Source organism: Typopeltis vanoorti, chromosome 8, assembly GCF_054136105.1.
Source record: "Typopeltis vanoorti isolate ZY-2024b chromosome 8, IOZ_Tvanoo_1.0, whole genome shotgun sequence".
Lineage (NCBI taxonomy): Eukaryota > Metazoa > Arthropoda > Arachnida > Uropygi > Thelyphonidae > Typopeltis > Typopeltis vanoorti.
The window spans coordinates 121301874-121328604 of NC_143556.1; the positions used below are offsets into that span (position 1 = coordinate 121301874).

Consider the following 26731-nt stretch of genomic DNA (forward strand, 5'->3'; position numbering starts at 1 on the left):
ACTGCTTCTATACCTATCATTGTCCTCTCTAGAATCCACTGAGCTCAGCGTTACCTGATGTTGTTCCCTCTTCTCTCAAGAACCCATTCCCACAAGAGGCCACCCCTGCTACCATCCACCCTGGGCATTCTAATTTTCCTGCATTGACAGTCCGACTCGTTCAGAAAACAGCAATCTCTCCAGATGCCTACATGCCAGATCCTTCCTCATTCAAATGCAAGCAGTCTCTCGCATACAGTTCCTTTCTGTCCTCAAATGCACCCTAAGCATCCACATAATCCAATCCTCTTTTCTGACACATTCTAAGTATTATGCTATTCATTATTATAGCTCTTCTGCTCAGCTCGTCACTGTCATACCTGCCAACACACACACACACACACACACACACACACACACACACACACACACACACACACACACACACACACAATCCTTCCTATCTGCATTTTTCTTACAACCTCAGCAAGAATCTCAGCTCTCTCTTCACCCGAGATTTACATCTTTGCCTCTCATGTCATTCGTGCCCACCTTCAATCATCTCATCCACCCTTTCACCCTTCTTAATTGCCACAGCTACACTCTATCGTTCCTGCAGACAGTCCCTCTCTTCATTCCTCTGGCATCCTATCTTGCAAACCTCGGATCGTCGAGTCTCCACACATCACAGCTCTTACACTCTGTTCCTTGATTGCTCACTTGCATCCCTCGCTCTCTCTCTCCTCTAACTCTTTCACTGTGTGTTCCACTATTTACCTGCTGTACTGGTATTACTCCATACCTGGTTCCAGCACTCCCTCACATTCTTCTCATTCTCTCTCTCTCTCTCTGACTGTTTCCATTCTCTCCTCTTCTATCATTCCCGTAACTCTCTCCTTCCCTCTATTCGACTGTTTCCATTTTCTCCTCTTCTATCATTCTCATAACTCTCTCTCACTCCTACTTTGATTCCTCTTGCATTCATCTCTTCCATTCACCTAATCTCATCTTTTATACTTCTCGTCTCATTCCTGAGACATTTCCCCATATCTTTCAGTTCATGTGTATCTCTCTCTCTCTCTGCAAGTTAGCTACTCTTACTCGCCATTCATCCTCCCAATCATGACCATCTCCAAAATCTTCACAATCCTTCCACACTCCCCACTCTTATTTTTTCATTCATATTTCACTCCTCATTATTCTCACTTATCACACTACTTATCTCTCGAAAATCTCACACTCGTGATGCACTGAGGTCGTATATCGTAACATCAAACTCACTGTATTCCTCCCACTGCCTACATTTTAAGTATATACGCTCTACCTTCTCTCACCCGCCACATATCCAACTCCTGGGACACATAAATGCCACAAGTCCCGCATTACACAAAATCCTTTATTATGTTAAGCAAAATAGAGTCATTGAATTGGGGAGGACTTGGTGACACGCCATTTGTAATTGGAGCAGGGGCAGCCACCATCATTCAAATTGTGCCGAGGAACTACTACGACTAAACGCTAAATACTAAATACTATGTTATATGCTCTACTGTAAGCTAATTTACTTACTTGATACTATAAGTATAAACTATATTTAACTATACTAAATAGTGAATAACAAAAAGTTATCTTTTTTCCCACTGTAGATGTCCAACTCTGACCTTGCCTTCTCAGTAACCCAAAAATAACACAATATAAACAACAAACTAAATTCCAAAATCAACACCACTAAAGAAGACTTGTATTACTGAGGGAACTGTAGCACAATTCGTGACAAAAGTCACACTATGCACCTTTAAAAACACTTTTTTTTTTTTTTTACCACAACTCAAATCCTCTGCCACGTTATGGCTTTATCCAGAGATTTTTGTTAATAAGTCGAGCACCTTTTTGACTACTTGTATATGAGATATATATGACTTCTGCATTACTTCAACCTTAGTTTCTCTCCTGGGTCTGACTCCCACTGATGAGACCTCAATAAAGGTCAAAATTGGTCTGGCTAGTGACCCTTCCCAATATGCATAACATCATACACATGCGAATGGGGATATGCTTTGCATTATGGATACATACTAAGGCAAGTAATATGGAGTGATTAGCCTCTATATACAAGTAGCTGAGACGTGAAATATATTTCTCCTGCAAAACGTTGTTTTGCTTCCTTGGGAAAAAGGATTAAAACCAAGTACTGTATATAATTTCTTGGTATCTTTAACGTATAATAAACCCAACGTAAAAATAAAATAAAATAAAATAAATATACTTTCTGTATCTTTTTTCTCATCCACAGATTTTTATTAATAAGGTTGCGCACCTTTTGGCTACTTGTATGTGAGATATATATGACTTCTGCATTACTTCAACCTTGGTATCTCCCCCTTGGGTCTCCCACTGATGAGACCTCAGTAAAGGTCAAAACTTTATTGGTCTGGATAGTGGCCCTTCCCATCATACACGTCCGAAAGGGGGTGTGCTTTGCATTATGGGATACTTATTAAGGCAAGTGATATGAAGTCATTAGCCTCTATATATGTAGGTGGCTCAGACATGAATTATTTCATTACGTTGTTTTGCTTCTTTGGGAAAAATGATTAAAACCGAGTATATAATCTCTTGGTATCTTTAACATATAAGGCATTTGTGTCCACTACTAGCACTAGTTTTTCTTCCTGCTCTTTCCTTTTCTGCAATGCGTCAGTTATTTGTTTTTTGTTCCACCAGGAAAGTATGTCTTATGCACTTTATTATTCATCACTCATCTAATGATCAAGTCCCCATACAATGATATACAACTATCCTTTGACTCTTTTTTCATAACATGAACTTCCTCCATCTCATTGTCATTAGCTAATCTCTTCTTTAGACGTTCAATATCTTCTTCCAAATGTTTCATTTAACTTTCCATTTTCATTCTTGCCTACATTCTACTACAGTTCCAAGCTGCTGCTCTTATCTCTAATCTATCAAAACCCTTTTCGCATATGTTAATGCATTCCTTCTTTTTTTTACCCAGACAGTACACAAATCTTTCACACTTTTGGTGCATACATATAGCAGTTTTTGAAATGCATGCAGTGCAAAAAATACAAGGCAAAAACTCAATCTTCGTACCGAAGCTTTCCATTCCATTGATGTGCATTTCTTTACAGACACCATTTTCAGAGCTCAAGCAGTAAGAACAAACAAATAACAAAACACAATATAAACAACAAAAATTCCAACAACAACATTACTGAATGACACTTGTATCCAGACTGAAAAAATTGCAGCACGTTCTGATAAAAAACGCACAATACACTAATTAAAAAACACTTTTTTAGCATAGCTCAAATCTATCACTATATTTGCTCATGACATTATCTCCATGTTGGGTGTTTTTAATGGATTAAACAAATTGGCATTCATTGTGTTTTATGCATTTTGTGTAGTTATAAAATGCATACTCTCCACGAAACCATTCAGAAATATGTACTCTTTCTCAGTACACATCCATGACTCAAAGTCAACTACAATTACTCATGATCATTTAGTAGTTAGGTAAACAATATCAATCCAAGATTGTTTGCTGTTGACTTAAATGGAGATTTGGCAGCTTGTGGGATTAATGTTTCTGATGTGATAGTCTGTTGAAGATTGTTAAAAGCTGGGAGGTCTATCCACAGACCAATGAAGAAACAACTGTTGATGAAGGCTATGCAGAGAAAGAGGCTCCAGTGGGATAAAGAAAAAGTGTACAAAGATTGGACTATTTTTCTCGTCAAAGAATGTCAATGTCATATTTTCAGATAAGAGCCATTTCATTGTATAAGGAGAGCGAGTTCCCTATGTTTGCAAATGAGCAGCTGAAAAACTTCTTCCATCCACCTTGAACAAGCTCCTAAACACCCAGCTAAAAAGATGTTCTGGGGTTATTTAACACACGATGATGATCCAGGATCACTTGTGCCTGTTGAGGGTATGATGAAAAGTATCATATATATTATATATTTATAATATATAACCATGCATCTTAAGAGAATGTTCCAAGGAATTGGTAGTAGCATTGGCATGTTGTAATAAGAGTCTTACAAAAGCAAGGTTAAAATGGAGTGGAAAGAAGGTAAAATTGTTCCACTACATATAGGTGTGGTTACAAATTATAGGCCAAACTGTATATCTGGAATTGTGGTGAAGGTACTAGAGAGATTGATGAGAAGTAGAATACAGAAATGGGTTGATAACAGCAGTATTCTCTGTGATTATCAGCATGGATATGTTAAAGGGAGCGCTCAAAAAAGGAGGGTAACAAGCGGCATGCTTGAGGATTCTGTTCTTGGACTGCTGCTGTTTAACTTGTTTTTAAGTGATATATCATGTGGATTGGTTGTTGAAAGTTTTTCCACTTTGTTATACTATAAATTAAAGATACCAAGAAATTATATACTTGGTTTAATCCATTATCCAAGTGTAAGCAAAGAAAACACCTTTTGGGAACTCGTATATAAAAATATGACTTCTGCATTACTTCAACCTTGGTATCACAAATTCTTTAGCATCCCAAATGCCATGACCTTTCCTGTTGATGGAATCGACTTTGTCTTCTTTGGGCTGAACAACAGACTTCTGTTCACTGTTTTGACTGCTGTTTGGATTCTGGTGTGTAAATGGTGAATCCAAGTCTCATCCATAGTAATAAATCAATGCACAAAATCAGTTTTTTTTTTCTTGTTAAAACACTCCAAGCACTGTTCAGAGATTTTCCTGCGAGTGCGTTTTTGATCTGCTGTGCACCCATCTTGTGCAAAGCCTTTTCATTTGCAATTCTTCACCCAAAATATATCTTACACATTCTTTTGAGCCTATAGTCTCAGCAATTTCACGCACATTGACTTGCCAGTCATCCAATACCATATCGTGCACTTGATCAATGATTTCTGGTGTTGTTGCACTTTTTGGACGTCCTTCACATGGATCACCTTCAAGACTGGTATAGCCACATTTAAACTCGGCAGCCCATTTCTTAATTGTCAAAAACAAAGGAGAAGAGTGTTCATAAACCTTTCTGAACTTCGAATGAATTTCTTTTGGTGTTAAACCTTCTTTTACAAAGAATTTTATAACTGCATGCTACTCAATTTTATCCATTTCAAGGGATACAGACAACACAATATGGTTGAGGATGAGAACTTTTCAGACCATCCTTGTACATGTCTGCAAGGAGATTTGCTTTGCATTATGGGATACTAATTCAAGTGACCACCTTTACCATGAGTCGTCCCAGTCCTGAAAATATTTCAGGCACAAACTTTGTTTGCTTACACTTGGATAAAGTATTATACCAAATATATAATTTCTTCGTATCTTTAATTTATCATGCGGATTGATTGGGAGATCTTCAGTTGTTTGCTGATGCTGAAAGGTTAGGAAGAAATTTAAGTTGCCCTGCTCTTGTTAATTTCCTTCATGAAGATTTGAATAGATTTGTTTCTTGGACAAAGGAGTGGGCTTGTAGTTTTAATATCAATAAGTGGAAGATGTTGTATTTTTGAGTGTAGAAATTTAAGGTTGTGTACTATATTGACCATGGCGTACTGCAGGAAGTGGATAAAATTAGAGATTTGGGAGTGATTGTTGAGAGTAGACTGAAGTTTTGAGGGCATATTGCTAGTGTTGCAAAGACTGCACATTGTAGTGCTGCTATGATAAGAAGTACTCTAACATGTAGGGATAAGGAAGTGGTTGTGCCACTGTATAAAGCACTGTTTAGACCACACTTGGAGTGTTGTGCTTATATCTGGTCACCTGGTTTTCAGTGTGATGTGGAGACATTGGAGAGGGTCCAGAGGTGAGTAACTAAGAGGATATCAGGACTTTGGACTTCTGGCGATGGAGAGGGGGGAAAAATGTGGATTGCAGAGTTTGGTGGATAGGAGGAAAAGAGGTGATATGATAGAGACATTTAAGTTAGCGAAAGGATTTTAGCAGATTAATCAGGGGATTATAAAAAAGTAGACGGTGAGAGGGGAAGAACCAGAGGTCATCCCTGGAAGTTATGCAAAAGTTTGGTGAAGAGGGGTCTGAGGAGTAGATTTTTTACATGGAGAATTGTCAGTAAATTGAGTGCATTACCCAGAATGATTTGTTAATGCAATGAGTGTTCAGGATTTTAAGATTCAGTATGAGAAATACGTTGTAAGTTGAATGAACTTTCCATGATGAGTCTGCTGACTCCATGGAGGGTGCAATAATAACAATAATAATAATGAGGTATTCATAATAACAGAATATTCTTGCATTTGCAGTTTATTCTAAACCGTAAAGTACAGCACTTACGATAATGCAAGATATTGTGCATAATTGATTTGATAGGCTATGTAAACAAAAAGTTAATAAGTGTTACCTCTCTATAATAAAGTAATGCTATGTACTTTGGTTTGAATAGATTACACACTGTGTGTTACATTGTTTGAACTGTACTGCAAAAAAATGCTAAGGCTTGATACATTTACTTGCTGACTGAGAGAAGATGATAAATTTAGTTTAATCCTTTATCCCAGTGAGAGAGCAAACAAAGTTTGCGCCTGAAAATCTCTTCAGGACTGAATATAGTGTTGTACTGTCTTACCTGGGTAAGTAGTACAACACCAGGCAACTTGTAGTAAAGGTAGAGCAAGCAACCAAACCTCCTATCCCAGTATCTCCCATAATGCAAAACACATCTTCTTGTGGATATGTATACTGTTGCATTAAGGAATTGGAGATACTGGAATAGGAGTGTTGGTAGCTTGTTCCAACAAGCTACCAACAAAGCAAAACAAGCAAAACACATCTCCTTGTGGATATGTATACTGTTGCATTAAGGAATTGGAGATACTGGGATAGGAGTGTTGGTAGCTTGTTCCACCTTTGCTACGAGTTGCCTGGTGTTGTGCTGCTTACCCAGGTAAGATAGTACAATACTATATTCAGTCCTGAAGATATTTTCAGGCACAAACTTTGTTTGTTCTCACTGGGATAAAGGATTAAACTAAATTTATCATAGTCTAACCTAGTGAAAAATAAACTTTCAACACGACTGAGAGAAGGTTGAGATGTAGAGGTTATATTCTAAAATTGGATAAAATAGCACCATATCACTTGTATTGAATAACACACTGACTAGTATTATAAGAAAGTTATTCTAATAAATGAAGAAATAGTGGACAGCATTCATATGCAGCTGATAAACATGTTAACAAATTTTGGTTGATTTCTGACTCACAAATTTCGACTGGTATAACATGGGATTGAAATCACTAGCCACAGGGTCCAATAGGAAACACCAAAGTGCTACATTAATTATCTGATTGTGTGTCATATCTGTTTATTTATTTATTGAAGATAAAGCTTGTGTGAAAAGCTACATTTATTTGGAATGCTGTTTTTTTTTTTTTTTTAAAGCTCTGAATAGAATTGTATATTTTTGTATATTTGTAGGGATTCCAAGTCTTTCTGTTTTTTAATTTAAAATGCTATTTTGGTTTATAAATTATTATTATTTCTTAGCAATCATGTATAGACCTCTGATTATGCATTTCCCCCCCTCCCCACAATTCTTTAGGTACATGATGGTGATGATGAGACAGCCCAACTTCTTGGACGATACTGTGGTTTTTCTGTTCCCCCTGTTATATTGTCTACAACTAATAAAATGTGGATCAAGTTCTACACTGATTCAATTGCCACTGAAATTGGCTTCAGAGCAGAGTACATTACTGGTTAGAGAAACTTTTATATTTGATTATTATAAAATTTATAATGAACCACCTGTGATGCTTTTTGTTTGTCCACTGAGATCCAGTAATAACTAGCAGTTATTCCTAATTTATTGTCATTATCTGGATAGTAAGCAAAAGTAACCTTTTAAGTATTAAGAAAACTGTAACTTGCAGGCATTCTTTGTATCTCATCCTAAGAATGCAAATCAGATATTTATTACAAATATGGTTAACTTCTTTGGTTGCATCTCTGGTACTGAATGACACTGGATTGCAATAATTTAGTGATGCATGCAGTTTATTAGTAGCAACAGTTTCATATAGAATTTAGGGCCTATGAAAAGTGTTTTTTATATAAGCTGTTTAAAAAAAAATCCTTAAACCAAAATGAAATGTTGTATTGCTGATGGCATGGATTTCGGAGTTATATATATATATATATATATAATATTAATAATAATAATATTATACACCTACAGAGGGTCAAGCACTTGTTGAGAAAGGCCATACATCACCTGTACCAGCTCTCTTATCTTCTCTAAAAATCAGTCACACTAGATGCACTCACACAAGCAAAGTATTCTACTTATCATTACTCTGTAAGAGAAAAAATTAGCTCTGTCCACTTTCTTAAATGAACATAAACTCAGCTTCCCTGGATGTCCCATCTCCTCTACCCACCTTCCTTATAACAAAAAATTCCATCAGCTGGTATCCTGTAACACCCTTTCAGAAATTTATAGGCCTCTACCAGATCACCCCTCATTCTCTTACTTACCAGTGTCTGATTCCACATTCTCTCAGTCTATTCTCATTATCTACATTCATTCCATAGTTACAACATCATCTTTGTAAATTTTCTTTGCAACCTCTCCATAGCTTTATCTCCCTCAGAACCCGGGAGACCAATCCACATATATAATACAATCAATATAATTGCCTGGATATGAGGAGTAAGTGAGAAAAAGGTTGGTAGTGATAGTAGAAACAAATGACTTGACTGGTAACAAGGACATTGTAACAATGAATATCAGAAGTTTCTTAAGAAGAATAAAATATGATAGTGTAATATTAAAGGTAGTCAGTGTGTTTCACAGTTATGATAGTGTTAAGATGAGGTTCAGAACAAGGATTATGAATGATATGTGCAAAGAGAAAGGAGTACAGTTTGTGAATGTGTGAGATGAGTGTGAAGGAAGAATGGAATTAAATAAGTGATGGACTCCATTTGAATGGTTTTTGTGTGAGTCATTTGAAGAGGCAGCTGATGGAAGGGAAAGTAATGAGTGAAAGAATAGATTTGAGCAAGTAAGAAGCAATATGAAAGAGAAGAAGACTAAAGAAGGAGAAATTGAAGTGGTATTTATGAATGGAGTTGTGACAGCATGATTGGAGAGAATGAGAGAACAAGTGTGCAAGACAAACAGGGAAAAGAGAAGACTAAGGGTGGACATGGGAATACAGCCTGAGTAAGGTTGATGCTCCAAGAGGAAGTAAGTAAATGTCTGAGTATACAAGAAAGGAATGGGATGGCCTGGATGCAGGGTGAACAATTGGCTTGGAAGAGGGTGCTGGGATGGGTAATAACAGAGATTAATGGTGCAAGCAAGGCACTGATTCCACATCTAATAAGTGGTATCAGTGAATCTTGTTATTGATCCAGAAATGAATGTTATATTTGTACCCGAATCTTTATGGTGTCAGAAACAAGGAATATAAAATTGCTGTTGACTGTGTTCATTCAACCGAAAATTGTTGGAATAAGTGAGATATTATTGGATGAGGATGATATCCTGACAGAAATAAAGATGGAAGGGTATGGTAATTTTCCTGACGATAGAAATTATAAAAATGGAGGATAGTGTTGTTATGACAGAAATCGTGTACCCCTATTGGCAATGCTTTTGAGGCAGTATTGTGTTAGATAGAGGTGAATAGAATGAAATACTTAATCGGTTGTAGCTGTAGACCTGGTAATTTGGAAGAGAGTGACCATGAAATGTATAAGCAGATTAGTGAATGATCATTATTTGTGATTTTAATTATGTTGATAATAGACTGAATTGATGTGATAGCATCAGGAAGTAAAGAAAAGTAATTTCTGAAGTTTTTAAGAACAACTACTTTAGGCAGTATGTAACAGGGATACCTGAGGATCGAGATTCTTGAATCTGATTATCTCATCAGAGAATGTAATTTTAAATGAGGTCAAATCTCCCTCCAATTTGTGAGAGTGATTATGAAGTGATTACCTCGGTAGTTGCCAGCTATGTGAGGACTTCTGTGAAAGGATATATATATATTTTAGATATCTGATCCACACATGGAAGGCCACAAGATCTATAGCACATTAGTGCCATGTGTGAGCAAGAGGAATAGAGGAAAGGAAGAATCTGTTCACATTTTGCTTGAACAGTTGGGAGTTGTAATTTTTTTTGGGGATGGCAGAGTGGAGGGAGACTGTTCCAAAGCACAGAAGTAGATGGAATGAAACAAGAGGCAGTGAAGATGATTCAGTGAGTTTAAAGATGGACTGTAAAAGGATGTTGGTTAGCAGGGGCTCTTGTTTTAATGATTTTGGAGGAGAGTAGACAAATGAGGAGATCTGAGAGAGAAAGAGACAAATAATAGTGGCCAATTCAGCAGAGCATTGTCCATGAAAGTATTTGTAGAAGAAGCACAAGGCAGAAACTGAACATCTGTGAGTTAGGGATTGAAGTGGTTTTGTAAGAGAGGGATCATTAATTAGCCAAATTGTCCTGTACTGAATAAAATCAAGCAATCTTAAAAAGGATTTTGGTGCACCACCCCAAAATATGAGAGCAATATTCCATTTCTGGGGAGATTTGGGTTGTGTATAAAGTAGCAGCTGTGAAGTAGCATGAAAGAAGTAGTGTGAAAAAAGTACACCAAATATTTTGGCTGCTGCAGAAGCTGTAGTTGAAATGTTGTTGTGCCAGCAAAGGTCTGAGATGTGGGTCAGTTCAAGAAGAGAAATCTGATTATGTTTGGATATCTCAGTATTACAGAAAGTAAGAGGGAGGAATGTGAGCTCTTTCTTATGAGAGATCAGATAGAACTGGGTTTTGATGGCATTTAAGTTTACAAGGTTGTCCTTGCCCCACTGGGATATAGCTAGGAGATCTGAGTTCAGGTCACTGGTCATGGCAGATCTTGAGGATTCTAATACTTGAGCTCTGCAAGGTTTGTCAAATGAAAAGGAGGAATGGAATGTACTGTCTTCGGCAAAGCTATGGATAGGATTGGAAGTCTGTGAGAGCGGGCCATTTATATACAAGAGGAAGAGAGTGGGTTAAAGAATAGAACCCTGCATTAGTGGGAAAATCTGAGGAGAGGAAACCATCCACCATGATACATGGTGAGTGACCAGTGAGAAATTGGTGATCCACTTCTAGAATGAGGAAGGCAGACCATAGGATAGCAGTTTGTTAAGTAAGTTCCTGTGTCACACTCAATCAAATGCCTTTGAAATGTCAAGAGCAACCATGAATTTCTCCAAATTCCTCCATGGCCTGAGTTCAGAGGTGGGTGGTGAAATCAAGAAGAAAATTTGCAGATTGTGAGTGACAGAATCCAAACTGCTAGTCACTGATTAATTGATATGTATCTAGGTGGTTCAAGAGTTAGTTGTTGATGACCTTCTTCATAATTTTAGAGAGATCAGAAGTGAGCAGAAGTGGGAGCAATTGGACAGTAGTTTTTTGGTTGACTTTTATCACCTTTCTTTTGGATAGGCTGGATGTGGACCTGTTTCCATGTTGTAGAGCAGATGAAGTTGAATAGGATACATTAAAGAGGCAATACTGGATAGATGCTATTTCTGGACACAGTTTTTTAACACAATAGGTGGGATACCATCAGGACAAGATGCCTTGTTTGTGTCCAGGTTATTAAGAATTCTTTGGATTTCTTTTTGTCAGAAGACTATGGGAGATATGAAGGGAGCCGTTCTTAGTGGAATGGAGGGAACTTTGCCCAGTTCATCAGTGCAGGAATTGGAAGAGAAGAATGATGCCAGTAAGTTAGCCTTGTCTTGGATGGATGGTGGGAATACAGTACCATCAGAATGTGAGAGTGGTGGAAACCTGGGTGGACAGATGTTGTGCCCAATGGCCTTGGAAAAGAAAGAGTGACTACCATTTAGGCAAGAAGTAAGTTTGCAGCATTTGGCCCTTTCAAAGTCTGACTTGGACTTAGTGATGATTCTTTTGCAAATGTTGCAAGCTGCATTATAGACTGAGTGGGCAGCTGGAGTTTTGGTCTTGAGCCATCCGTGGTAAGCAGAGATTTTTTCTTATACAGCATTGGCACACTTTTTTTGAGAACCGAGGCTAGGATGGTGGCCGAGAATTTGGAGTGGAATAAGGGATGAAAGTCTTCATTTTTGTGAGGATGATTTCTGTTATTCAGTCTGAGCAGGTGTTTGATTCAGAAAATTTGAAGCAGTAGTTGGACCATTTGTAGGAGGAATAGAAATCACAAGTTCTCCCATTTGACACCCTTGTATTACCAAAGGATATGAGACTGTGAACTGGTGGATGAAAGTTGTTCTATGGCAAAAGAGATTTGAATGAGGTTGTGGTCCAAGTTACCAAGAGATGAACAGACAACTACAGTATACCTGGAAGGTGAGCTTGTTAGGAAGAGGTCAAGTATGTTGGCAAATTGGAGGGGGTTGCCAGGTATTCTGGTAGGAAGATTGATGATCTGAGATAGGTCATTGCTGGTGGCAAACACATTAGCATCCCTGCCTGCTTGATCAGTGAAACTGGAGAAGGCGAGCAAATATGAGTTGTGGACAGTGAAGTCCCCAAGAAGGATGACCTCACAATTGGAGTATTTCGACTGCAGAAAGTCAAGCTTTTTAGAGAGATAGTTGAAGAGGTCAGAGTGGTTGATGCAGTTTGGAGAGTGATAGAGGTAGGTTATGAAAAGGTCAGGTTGATTTGATAGAGAAATTTTGAGCCAGAGCAGATCAAACAGTGGGGATTCAAGGATTTGCAGTTACTGGCATGGTATACCAGTTTGGGTGATATTCAAAAATTGTCAAACAAAAGCAGTATCAGAATGTATTCCAAAGGTCAGAAGGATAAATAAGGTAGTTGCGAAATAGATGAATGCAGATATTAAGCATGCAGTATAGAGAACACATTATAGAGGAAGCCTAAGATAACATGTAATAATCAATTCCATTAGTAGTACAAAGAAGAGACAAGGAGGGTGACTCAGTTGGTAAGATTAGTGAAAGTGCAGTATGAGCAGTTGTTATCTAATGGGGAAACTCAATAATACCTGTTGAGTTCTTTTGATACCTAGCCATTAGAAAAAAGAATGATTATGAAAGGTTGACATTGATTGAAGAAAACGGTAAAAAAATAACTGCTGAAGTAGATATAGGTGGCATATTAAATAAGCAGAAGGTGTTTCATCCTTGTGAATGCAATATTCTCCATAGTTTGAGGGCAATGGAAAGGAAGAATCAGAGATTGACTGTGAGTGAACTAGAAGGATATGGGAAATTAAATGAATTTGATTATAATAAGGCTATAATGTTGGGCTTGATGATATAACACCATGTGTTTTGAGAGAATGTGCAAGGGAGTTGACATCTGCTTTGGCATACTTGTAAAGTACGAGTCTTGTATTGAGCCTTATTCCAAAGGAGTTGAAGGAATGCACGATTGCATGCATCATAAGAGATGTAACAGAACTCAAGCTTCAAATCATAGGCTCATTTGTATATCAGGTGTGGTGGTTAAAGTTGTGAAGAGGTTAGTGATAATCAGGATCCAGAATTGGGTTGACAAGAGTGAGACTTGTTGATGGACAACACAGATTTGTTAAAGGAAGGTCGTGTTTTATTAATCTGTTTACTGATTACAATAAGATGCATTGGACAAGTGAGATGGTTACGTAGTACAGTCATCCCTCGACTTACGTCCGTTCGAGTTACGTCCTTTTGAAGATACGTCCTTGATCCCATAAGGGAATAAATAACATTTTCAGTTATACTTTCAAACAAGATGCAAGCGAGCGTAAGGTAAAGCATGCACAGTGGCAACAGCACTTTCAACAACAATCTCCCTCGGCAGTCGGCACATGTCTTCAACAGTTCCTCTGTTGATTTTGTGTTTGAGATTTGTTGTTTGTATTTCTATCAAATATTTGTTATTTGTATCATTATATATTTCGCGATGCTTTGTGTAATATGGCCCACCACATGCACAATCAAAAAACCTAGTGAAGAATCACAGAAAAAGAGGCGACCAATTGATCTTGAAACAAAGTTGCAAGTTATAAAGCAACATGAAACTGGTTAGCCCATCAGTGTGATTGCACATGACTTTGGATAGTCTCATTCTACGGTGCCGACAATTTTGAAAAAAAAGGATAAAATTGTAGAGGCTGTGAAAGGATCTGCTTCCATTAAATCAATGATAGTGCTGAAGCAACGACAAAGTCCTGTCTGTGATATGGAAAAACTACTTGCATCATGGATAGAGGACCTGAACCAAAAGCACATACCCCTTAGCACTGTGACCATAACCGCTAAGGCACTAAGTCTCTTCAACATGTTGAAGGAGAAAGCAGAACAGTTATGACTACAAATTCATCATGTTGGAGGCTTAATGGATTTTTTACAACACTCAGAAGGAATTAAAATAGAATTTAATACTTCCTATATTTCGTCCTAGTCACTAGGACATCTACGGGGATTACAAAAACAATTAATGTAACATATACACAAATAACAAACAATACTAAGCCCAACCACGTGGGTGACACTAAAGTCCTATCTAGGTAGAGCGCCCTCTAAGGGCAGTAGTAGGTGGCCTGGAATGTAAGGTGGGAACTCTGGTGATGAGTGTTTCCCAAATCTTCGGAAGCTTAATGCAACTGTATTTATTGAGATTTGGTTGGTTTTTGAGAGCTGCTACTGCTTCTAAGAAAAGTCTCTCTTTCTTGAATTTGCTGTGGTGGAGCATGGTGGTTTTCTTCCATGATACCTTGTGGGTGGTGTCCAAAACATGGTCAGCCAAGCCTGAATGGCCATAGTTGTGTTTAAAGATGTACAACTTCTGTTCCTCTAGACGGATGGATGCTGATCTGCCTGTCTGTCCAAAGTATGCAAGCTTACAGGAACAGGGTACTTTGTAAACTCCAGGCAGAGAGAGAGAGGAGGGAGCTGATCTTTCGTAGAACAGATAAGGGTAGCAAGTTTGCAGTGGGGCTTATATGCTGTGTGTAGGTTGTACTTTTTTAGTATCTTGGCTATTTTTTCGGATGTGCCACGGATGTAGGCTATGGTGATGGCATTTTTAAAATCTTGTTGACGAGAAGGACGGGGAATGGGGGAGGAGTTGATTATTTTTTTGATACTGTGATCGCTGTAGCCATTGGAGAGGAAAGTGCTGTGTATGTGGTTAAGCTCAGTAGTGAGGGCGGTTCACTGGAACAAAGATTGTGGGCTCTCTTGGTAAGGGTTTTAATAATGCCATATTGTTGAGAGGGGTGGTGGTGGGAGAGTTTGTGAATGTATCTGCCTGAGTGTGTGTGGGTTTTCTGTATACGGTGAAGGTAAGTGTATCATTAGGCAGGCGTGTGACTAAGGTGTCTAGGAAGGGTAAACAATTGTTCTTTTCCTTTTCCATAGTGAACTGGATTCTTGGATGTAGACACGAGTTGCCTCAGCTTGCACTACCTTTAGGGTCAGTTGCTGCAGTATCCAGGTATTTGCTTATGCTTGGAATCGCCGAACTTTATTTATATAGTTTCTACTATATTCGGCATGAAACTCTTTGAGTTTCTTTTTCGGCTAAGAAACTATATGGGATGTAATATCCCTTAACTTAAACAAGTTATATATGTCGCCGAATTGAAGCCTTTGGCTCTTCATATATCTAAAATCTATAGCTAGTTTCAAAACTCTTAATGCCCGTATTACGATTCTGTTACGGTAATGTGACTGGATATAAACCGAAACCATTTGTGATATGGCACAGCAAGAATCCATATATCTTCAAAAACATTAGGAAGCATTCTCCCAGTTCAAAATCACAGAAATAAGAACATATATATGTTCTTATTGCTGTGATTATTAACATCCTTAACAGTTGATTAAGGATTCCTTAATCAACTGTTATGTGAGTGAAATAAAATGTTGTTGTGTGAAAGAAAATGTAGAATTTAAAATTTTATTAATTCTAGATAATGCTCCAGGTCATTCATCTTATATGTCTTATAGTGGTGATCTTCACCAAGGCACTAGATGTGAAAAATGACTAAGTTCAAGGTCATTTTTCTCCTTCAAACACTACTTCATTGATCCAACTGATGGATCAGAGAGTTCTTGCAGCAGAGGAACGAGAAAAGGAAGAGGGAAAAGAGAAACAGGAAGAGGTATTTAAACAATTTACAGTGTAGGGTCTTGCAGAAATGTTCTTTGCATTTAGCGATGTTCTCAAAATGGCTGAAGACATGGACCCCAATGTTGAATGCTACTTAATAATTGAAATGAAAGTACATGATGTGTTTGCTTGCTATGAACAAATTTATGATGAAAAGAAGAAGAGGAATAAGCAAAGCACATTGGACATTTTCATCAAAATGTCCAAAGGACCTTTTCAGCCGGTCAGTGAGAATCAGGATCCAGAACACTAAACAAGTATGACAAAGCAGATGACAACTCAATGGCAGATTCCCTTAAAACACATGGCGATATATCATCAAGTTCAACATTTTATAAATTTGATAGTTGGAAGTTTATTTTTCACTTGTGTTATGTCGTCACTATCCCTGTATTTATTCTTTGCACTTATTTTCTTTCTATTATGTCCTGTTTCCTCGTCGCTTTTTACTTTTTTATTCTTATTCTTATATTTTTCTATATAACTATTATGCATCACTCATGCATATCTCACTTAGTTGTTATTATATTTTTTTTATATATCTATTATTTATCATTTAAGGATATCAGTTATTCCATTGCTGACAGATTTATATTTGTTTAAAAACTACTGCGCCAGCTGGCAACTAAATTTTGATACTTAAATAAGCAACACTATACAACAAAGGGATCACGTGATGTGAAGCCGTGGCTCCCCCCCCCTTTCTTTCTTACGTAATTGCTTCCCCTTTCACTCATACAGGTCCGAAAGTTTTATAAGTGGTAATTCAATCTCAGAAACAACAGACTCATGAACCTTGACATAAAGAAATACATTTATTATAAACACTTGCATAGATACACTTTATATAATAATTTCAATGCTAGAGAGTCTGAACTCCTCCCCCTCTTTATGTTAAGATATCCAAAATTTCAATTCTTATGTTTAAATGAATCAATCCTATATCTCTGTTATATTATTATGTTCTGACTCGACTATTCCATACAGGGTTACTCAGTGCTCACTCTCTAAGTTACAATTATATACAGACTTTATACAAAGTATGTTAGACGTATCCCGTCTTGCATTTTAACATGGAAAAATATTCTAATACGTGCTCAAGCTCTATCTGCCCCCACAACTTAATTAAAATTCAGGCTAATATCTAACATTATATCATATGGGATCTTCCTGACAAACAGTTCGAAGGTTAGGTTCCTTTCTCAGCACAAGCTTAGAGTGGCACCAGCATATTTGACACAGACAAATCAGTCCAAGTAGCCTTTTAGGCACTGTGGATAAGTTAATGTGTGGAGCTCCTTAATTCCTTGGCTCCTATTCCTTTTACGATTACAATTCTATAATGAGTGTGAAAAATTGTACATTACCATCTTTTTCTTTTCTTTTCATGGAGTTTCCGTGACTTCCCTCCACGCTTTCACTTCCATATTTTCTCACCACATATTTCATGGCATCAGCGACTTACTTCCACTATCTTCGAAGGTTGCCTTTCGCTGACTTTACTTCCGTATTTTCTCACCACGTGTTTTCATGGCATCAGCGACTTACTTCCACTATCTTCGAAGGTTGCCCTTCGCTGACTTTACGTTGGCTTAACTTACCAATGGCTCTTTACTGGAATTCTGACTTCGTTCCTTTGGTGACTTTACTCGACACGGTACAACAGCAACCGGGAGATTGTTGCTGGGCACCGGCGGCAAGCTTCTGTAGCTATCGGGGTGAAAGTAAAGGGGAAACTCATTATTAGCCTACTGAAAAAGAGCGGGGTCAGAGTGCCCCAGTAGAAAAGAGAAAGAAGGGAAGGGAAGTGACAGAGAGGTTGAGGGGAAAAGGGGAAAGGGAATAGGAATGGAAGAGCAGGTGGGGTGGGAAGTAGGAAAAGGAAGTGTAGGCCTCAGCTCATATCTCACATCTTGCTAACTCCACGTTATCAGATGATAACTTTTCATCCCGTAGCTCCTGGCTCACAAGATTGAAAAGACTATGGAGGTAGCCAGTGCCCAGCCCTTTCAGGGCAGCCCACCTCGAGTAGGCCTGTGCTGCCTGGGTTTTTCCTCCAAACTACCCCCGTGGGAGACCAGGGAACAAAACAGACCTCAGGGGGCCGCAGAGACCAAGGAAATTACTAGAAGTTGAGCTGCTGCTGCAGATGGAGATCTTAAAGCAGCAGCAGGCAGAACTTGATGGTGTTGTGTCTGACATTGCACAGGATTGGAGGTGAACACCACTTGATCTTAAATGTGGTGTCACCCAGAGCCTCCCTTTCGAGATGTAAAAAACCTCCTTAAGGAACTGTAGAACATGTAAAGAACGATCTGAGAGAGAGATCCAACAGATTGGAAGGATTAGTAGGATTAGAAAATTTCTTTCTTACTTTCCAGATGTGGTATTTAAGCTCATTAATTATAAATACCACTAACTTCTGCTTGTTGTTGGCTGGGGGAGCAAACTGCAGGAAGATGACTTGCTCCTGCAGTAGGAGGGGGGATGCAGAGCTTGATGCTTAGACTCCTCCAGATGTAGATGGAAATGGGACACCACTAGAAGGCGTGCTCCATGGTGTCCAGGCTCCCACAGAAGTCACAAAGGGGTTCCGGGTGTTGTGGAACCACCAGATGTTGATATTGACTGGAAGGTGTCCGTACACAATCCTCCATGCCAGGTCCTTTCTCGACGGGTAGCCTCGATGTTTGGAGAGGTGGCCGAAGAGAATCTCGTTGTTATTGATCCCCAGATCTGGAACATCGGTACGAAGAATGTTAAAGAAATGGTCGTACCATGTATAACTGTTCCGGATCGCGGCGATGTTCACACCCGACAAGCTGAGTTGTTGCATAAGCTGGCACAGTCTATTGTAGTCTTCTGGAACAATGTCTGCCTTGGGACCCTGGTGGACTGGGATCCCAAAAAGGGGAAGCTTGAAACCTAAGAAATACTGCACAGAATAGCTGCAGGGATGTGTAGTCTGCAGTACCCTGCTTAGATGAAAAGTAGTATTACTTAGGTATCTGATGTTAAAGAAGGGGAGGCTGAAGTCCCCCTCCCCCCTTGCTTCTCCGGAAGTTGAAGGATCTTGATTTCAACTTCCTGGCGTAGACTGCCCCAGAAGAACTTTAGGGGCTTCCTGTAGAGCCAGATTTCCTGATCCTCGCTGATGTTAGTAATGTTCAGGACGTGCTGAAGCGCAGGGCATATGATGGTCTTGATGACAGTGGCCCTGGAGGAGAGTGACAGCTGTCCATTGTTCCAGTCCTTGAGTTTCTCAACGGTGATGTTGTCGAGATGTTCTTTATTGAGCACGGGCCTTGGAATCATCCGTGGTGAGAGGAAGTGGAATTCCTCTAACCGCATGAGAGTTATTGACAGCCAGCAGGAACGGTTCAAGGGCTAGAGCAAAGAGCAGCAGACTGAGGGGACACCCTCGTTTTACCCCTTTCTGGATGGTAATGGGGTCAGATAGGTGTCTGTTGAGGAGGAGGCAGGTGGGGCTGTTGTTGTAGCCTCCTCTGATGATGTTGAGGAGTCCACTGCTGACCCCGACTTTCTCCAGGATGTTGAAGAGAAAGGAATGCCGGACGCTGTCGAATGCTCGGTTGAGATCAATAGTCAACAATGCCATAGAGTAATTCTTGATGTTAACCAGACGTAGCACTTCTCTGATGATAATGAGATTGAATTCCATCGATCGACCAGGAACACCATACACTTGTGTACTTTTGATGATGTACCTCATTCCAATCTTCAGTCTGTTGTTGAGAACATGGGTGAGGATCTTGTAATCCGTGTTCGACAGACTGATGGGACGCTAGTTCTTGATGATGGACGGGTCCCTGTTGGTCTTTGGGATGAAGACGGTATGGCATTCCATAAATTCTCGTGGCATGTTTCCGGTGGTAAGGAAAGTGTTGAAGATTGCCACGAGAATGTGGTCCCAGGCCTCTCGGTACGGTTCCGTGCCTAATCCATCTGGCCCAGGTGCTTTCTTTGTACGGCACTGTTTGAAGGCAGATGTTATTTCGGCTGCTGTAAAAGGTGCATCCAACCTGCTTGGATGTGCACAGGGAAGGAGTCAATGTTCCAACAGGAGTAATCCTTGGGGGTACTGTTGTCTTGGTAGAGTTGACTGTAGTACTCCCAGAAGGCATTCATGATGGTAGGTGTAGTGGTGTGAATACACCCGCCTTCAGTGATGTTAATGATGGTTCGCTCCTGCCGGAAGTTGATGAAATGCCTGTTATAGAAGGCTGCCGATTGCCTGTCTTCCGAGCAGAGGTGGAGATGGATCTTGATGTTCTTTTCATCCACCTGCTTTTGTTTCTCCAGTTCAATGTTGAGATTAATGTCATGGATGGCATTGTGACATGGAAAGCCTTGGCTGTCCATGAACCAGCTCCTCTCCTTGTAAAGGTCCCGGAGCCGAGCTCGTCTGAGGAAGGCATGTTCCTGACTCCACTTAAGTTTAAGTCATGCCCAGGCGTCCCAGTCCCAGCCAGCGGTGCTCCAGGTAGAGCACAGTTGATTAAGCTTGGCCTAGAACAGGGATGGGAAGTCTGATGGTAACTTCCAGGGGCCCAGACCAACATCTACAGCTTCTAAGGGATGATACCTGAGCACAACTAATTTATGGTCTGAAATGGAATAATTAATTGGAACGTGCCTTATAGTTTCAGCTCTGGAGACAAGGGGTGGTGATAGATAGAGGCGGTCGATCCGTGTTGCGATGCCTCGGTCCAAGTATAATCCCGACAGTAGGGGTTGTGAGCCCTCCAGGTGTCTGTCAATTGGAGGTTCCTAAAGTGGATTTCCAATTCCCTGTAGCCAACTGTACCTGTGTTTGGAATACCCCCTACTTTGTCATAGGCCGGGTCCGCCACAAAATTGAAGTCCCCCATCAGGATGACATGATGGGCAACATATAGATAGTTATGTAGCGACTGGAAGAATGCAGGCCTATATGGTCGGTCTGCCGGGGCATAGATGTTAATGTACTTGGTGGTACAACCCTGGTACTTCTAGTCGATGGCAAGGACTCTCCCCTCTGGATGTTATGGACGGCTCCGAGGAGGGGGGAGAGGGCTAGCATAAGTACCCCGACCCTGGCTCTGTGACTTGTGCCGAAGCTCCAAAATGATGTTACAGGGTACTTATGGTTCAGTTCCTGCATGTCCCGGTAGTGGAAGAAGTGGGTCTCCTACAGGAACAAGAGCCGGATGTTATGGGCTAGCATAAGATTCCACACCACCTGTTGTTTGGATGGTGAATGGAGCCCCTCTGATGTTGAGGGAGGCAATACAGAAGGGGGGGTAGCAGCATTGTGATGTTTTTATGGCCGGCCTAGATCTTTACGCAGTTGTCGTAATTTATTAAGTTGTCAATCTGTGTGTGTGGGGGGGGGGCAGAATATCCCACTTCCTGCAGACCGGCTTCCAATTTAACAGACGAGCTCGAGAGGATCTCAAATTCTTGGCAAATGTTCTTGATTTTGAAACTAGTAAGTCTGTTGTTTTATCAACTTTATAATCATAAAGATTAAATTGGGAGCCGGCATATTTTTTAATTTTAGCGTTAACGCTTTCATGATGATGATGATGCGAGGAGGGTTCCACCTCCATTTCCGACTCAGATGTTGTCGAGTCAGTGCTTCTTTTAAAGCGACTTCAATGTTTCTTTTCTAATTTAGGGGAAGCCGCTTCCTTCCTTTTTTTAAGGGGTTCCTTGGGAGGTGGAAGATCTTGTAACCCCTCCTCTGTCTTTTTTTCTTCTGCAGGGAAAGGGATGCTAGCTACTACATGGGATGGGTGGGCTTGTGAAGCGTCTGCAGTCGAAGCCTCCTCTGATGTTGATGAGGGGGGGGATAGCTGATATTACGCTATCCATAGCTTCTTCGGCACTCCCCTCGGCTGTGTGTTGCTGTTGTTCCTGTTCTGATGGTGGTGGTTGTGGTGGAACGATGGAACTGTCCGAGAGGGGGGGGGGGCTGTTTCCTCAGCGGATGTTGTTGCTGGGGGGGGGGATACAGTCTCTTCTGCTGATGTTGTAGCAGGACACTTTTTAATTTTTCCCAAGACAGTCTGTGTGAAAGTCTTCTCCCCGATGGTGTTGGGGAATACCGGAAATCCACCGGCGTCTTTAGCAGGCTGCGGAGGTAGTGCCTCAATGGGAGCTCCTGCCCTCTCTGCAAATGTGCACAGAGAGCAAGTTGTAACACTGTGTTCTGTGCTTGCGCACTTATGGCAGGGGTGTGGGCACTGATGTGATATGTGCCCTATGCCTACGCATTTGAAGCACTTGGCTCGGGGGCAGTCACTATCCAGATGTTCAGTCGAGCCACATTGCAGACACTGTCTTTGCACTCCAGGATATTGTATGAGGACACACGACGTGCCAATGGTTACAAGATTTGGCACTAGTTGCCGAATGTCCATGGTGAATGTGACCTCTCCGGAGAACCAGGCAGGGTCTTCCTGGCAGACGCTCTTCTTGATGTTACTCACTTTCCCCCATTTGTTGAAAGTTTGAGTGAGCGCGTCATCTCCAGCTTCTAGATATTCCATGGGGAAGCGGCTGATTTTGATTTGGTGCACCTGGGACCCGACCATGGTGGGGGTCACCTGCTTTCCTTGGACTTGAAAGCCCTCTAAGAGCTTGTCCCTCGTTGTCACATTCTTCACAATGAACAAAACTGAACACCCTCCATAGGAGGTGAAGGAGAAGATATTCTGCGCTCTTACGATCTCCTTAAGAACTTTCGTTGATACTCTGGGGTCTTCCAACCTTGGAATCTCCACTCCTAGGGTCCGGGTCCTGGGGGGACAAGGATCACCTTACTCATCTTAGTCTCTGCATCTGTAAAAAGAAAGAAAAATAATTAGAGTCCGAAAACTCTAGAATAATCCCGTAGCGCTAAAAAGCGCTACCAGCAAGTTAATGGTTAGTAACAGAACAACAACAAAGTTAGCATAAATGTTAGAAAAAATGAAAAACACAATAAATCCAACAAAGTAACTATAAGAAAAAAAATTTTCCGGAGCTTCTACAGCTTTGTGCCTGCATTCCCGTCCAGAGCGTTTGAGTCTGGCGGCGCGTCTTATATTACAAATACCAGCACTCTCTCTCTGGGTGACTATGTCATACTCTTAGCCATGGCGGATTGGTCACCCCCAACTCCAAACTTTTTAGACATGGTTCTAATACATAGATCTTTCATGCACATTTCATAATAGCAATTTCAGTCCTGAGACACAATTTTCCCTTGTTAATTTTTCACAGACATTATCAACTTTAAATATAGATTTCTCAAAATTACTTAATATCTACAACCTCAGATAGTTAGACATACTTCTGAGTGAACATATGTACACTATCCTTTTAGCTCTTCTTCTGGAGGCATAAGTATGTCCTTATTGTTAGATCTAATCGTTACCGTGTGTTGGGTCAGAAACAGGATGACTCCCCAATAGTGAATCAGCACTTTTTCCGACACAACACTTGGTTAGACTAAAATAAATTTAGTTTAATCCTTTATCCAAGTGTAAGCAAACAAAGTATGTGCCTGAAAATATCTTCAGGACTGAGGTAAGGTAGTGCAACACCAGGCAACTCTGAGCAAAGGTGGACCAAGCTCTCATCACTCCTTGTCTCAGTATCTCCCATAATGCAAAGCACATATCCTTGCAGACACGTATACTGCTACGTATTAAGGGAAGGGCCACTACCCCGACCGTTTTCGACCTTTATTGAGGTCTCGTCAATGGGAGGCAGACCCAAACATGGAGATGCTAAGGCAGAAGCAATAGGAGAGGTCATATTTACCTATAGGAGTTACCAACAGGTATACCACCTTATTATTGAATTACTTGGATTTAGAGAAAGATGTTGGAAGTTTATTTTTCAGTTGGTTAGACTATAACAAATTTAGTGTAATCCTTTATCCAAGTGCAAGAAAACAAAGTTTGTGCCTGAAAATATCTTCAGGACTAAGGTGCATCACCAGACAACTCTGAGCAAAGGTAGTCCAAGCTTTCATCACTTCTCGTCTCACTATCTATCATAATGCAAATCACATCTCCTTGCAGACATGTATACTGCTATGCATTAAGGGAAGGGCCACTACCCAGACCTGAGACAAGGAGTGATGAGAGCTTGGTACACCTTTGCTCGGAGTTTCCTGGTGTTGCACTACCTTACCTCAGTCCTGAAGATATTTTCAGGTGCAAACTTTGTTTGCTTACACTTGGATAAAGGATTAAACGAATTTATTATAGTCTAACCAAAAAATAAACTTCGAACATCTTTCTCTAAATCCAGAGTAATTCAATAATAAGGTGGTACACCTGTTGGCAACTCCTATAGGTAAATATGACCTCTCCTATTGCTTCTGTCTTAGTATCTCCATGTTTGGGTCTGCCTCCCACTGATGAGACCTCAATAAATGTTGAAACCGGTCTGGGTAGTGGCCCTTCCCTTAATGCATAGCAGTTTACATGTCTGCAAGGAGACGTGCTTTGCATTATGAGAGATACAGAGACAAGGAGTGATGAGAATTTGGTCCACCTTTTCTCGGGAGTTGCCTGGTGTTGCACTACCTTACCTCAATCCTGAAGATATTTTCAGGCACAAACTTTGTTTGCTTACACTAGAATAAAGGATTAAACTAAATTTATTATGCTTTTGATAGATTGCCACATGATAAGTCTATAGTTAAAGTACAACAGGTGGGGTTGGATATTAGATATTGTTGGAGATTTGCTCTCTGATAGGTATCTGCAAGTTTTGTGTGGTAGAGCAATATTCCATAAGAGGAAAGTCTCTGGTGCGCCTCAGAGATCTGTTTTAGGGCCTCTACTTTTTAATCTGTATGTTAAAGATATTGGGAAAGGTTTGAATGTGGATATTGAGTTGTTTGTGAATAAAGTCCATGTTACTAATGTAACTAAGTAACAAAGTAACTTGGTTATTGATTAGTAGTAATTGAAGTTACTAAGTAACAATGTTACTAAGCATAACATTTTAAAATTTGGAAAATAAAGATGGTATCTATAGTATACACCTGGTGGGATATTGAGGAGGTGGAGGAAATGGGATATCTTGGTGTGATGATAGATCTAAAATTTAGGGGACTCATTTCTAAAATTATAAGAATAACACAAAGAAGTCTGGTAATGATGTGGAGGTCACTGAGCGTAGAAGTTAGGAGATTCTAGATCCATTGTATAAGGCCTTGATTAAGTCACATCATATGAATTACTGTGCACAGATTTGGTCACCAAGTTTTCAAAAGGATTAAGAGATATTGGAAAGTTTCCAGAGGCAAATGACTAAGGTGAAGAATGCTTTCATGAAGAATGCTGAAAGATTGAAATACATTGCCTGAGAGTGTTGTGTCTGCAGAGAATGTGAATATATTTGAGGCATGGTATGATGAGCTGTGTATATGACAGAAGGGCCTTGCACAAGACCTCCTGGGGATCTCATCATACCAAATTGCATAACTTTACACTTACTAACATTGAAATGACAGCAGTTATCATTTACCCTTAGTTCTAGTGTGTTCATGTCATTCTGAACTACTGCATATCAGTATCGGCTTTGATTTCTCTCCCTATCTTTACATTGTGAGCAAACAGTTGAAGTTCTCCCATCAGATCCTTTCTAGTGTTAATAATGCATATATTAAACAACAGTGGTCCAGGGACTGATCTGTGGAAACACCACTGATCATCTTAATTTTGGGAGATTTACATTCCCCCATGTACTACTTTCTAATTCTCTGTGAAATGCCCACTTATGCAAGTTTGTATTTCTATCCTGTATTCTCTTGTTTATTCAACAGTCTTTCATGTGGCATCCTGTTAAATGCCAAAAAAGTTTAGCAAAGTCCAACAGTATCATAAGGTATCTATTCTCTTCATTCAACTCCATAACATTATTTTAAAATATGACCAAATTGCTTAGATTTGATCTCCCTTTAGTCAGCCCACACTATTCTTTGCCAAGTATTGCTTGTCTGTCAAACCATTTCTGCATGCAAGTTCTTAACAACTTCTCTATAATCTTGGCCACCACTTCAGAGATACCGATAGGTTAGTAATTATGCACAATCTACCAATCTTTGTACAAAGATGGTAACTTTTGCACTACTCTTTTGTACAGAGCAATATAATACATTCTTTCCATTGCTGTGGGATCTTTTCTGAGCTGAAACTCAAATTATACAACCAGGCCAAGGACCTAACTAGCTCAGGTGAACATTCCTATAGGATAAGTGCTGTTATCCCATCTATCACTATTGTTGAATTCTTATCTGGGTTATGCACCAACTCTGATGTACAACTTTATATTTTCATTGAGTGAAGAAGTAGTACTGTAACACCATATATACTGGGTTTGTAGATCTCAGTGAAGTGGGTGCTCCTTACGTAGCTCCTTATTTAAACAATAGCATACACACAGATAACAGTTCTATAATAAATACAGAATAAGGACAGACTGAAAAAATTAAAATAACCAAAATAATTATACAAGATGACTCACTACATACATATCACCTTATTTAATTTAGTGAAAGATGAAATAATAAATAAG

The 26731-nt window shown here is 39.8% G+C and overlaps 1 protein-coding gene across 1 annotated transcript in view; it reads left to right on the forward strand.

The window, feature by feature from the left end:
- Cubn (Cubilin) overlaps window positions 1–26731 on the forward strand; it is a 2223842-nt gene that overhangs the window by 658533 nt on the left and 1538578 nt on the right. The window contains exon 20 of the mRNA XM_090396294.1: window positions 7562–7718. Within this exon, the coding sequence (XP_090252420.1) occupies window positions 7562–7718 (157 nt within the window). The remainder of the gene's footprint in view (window positions 1–7561; window positions 7719–26731) is intronic.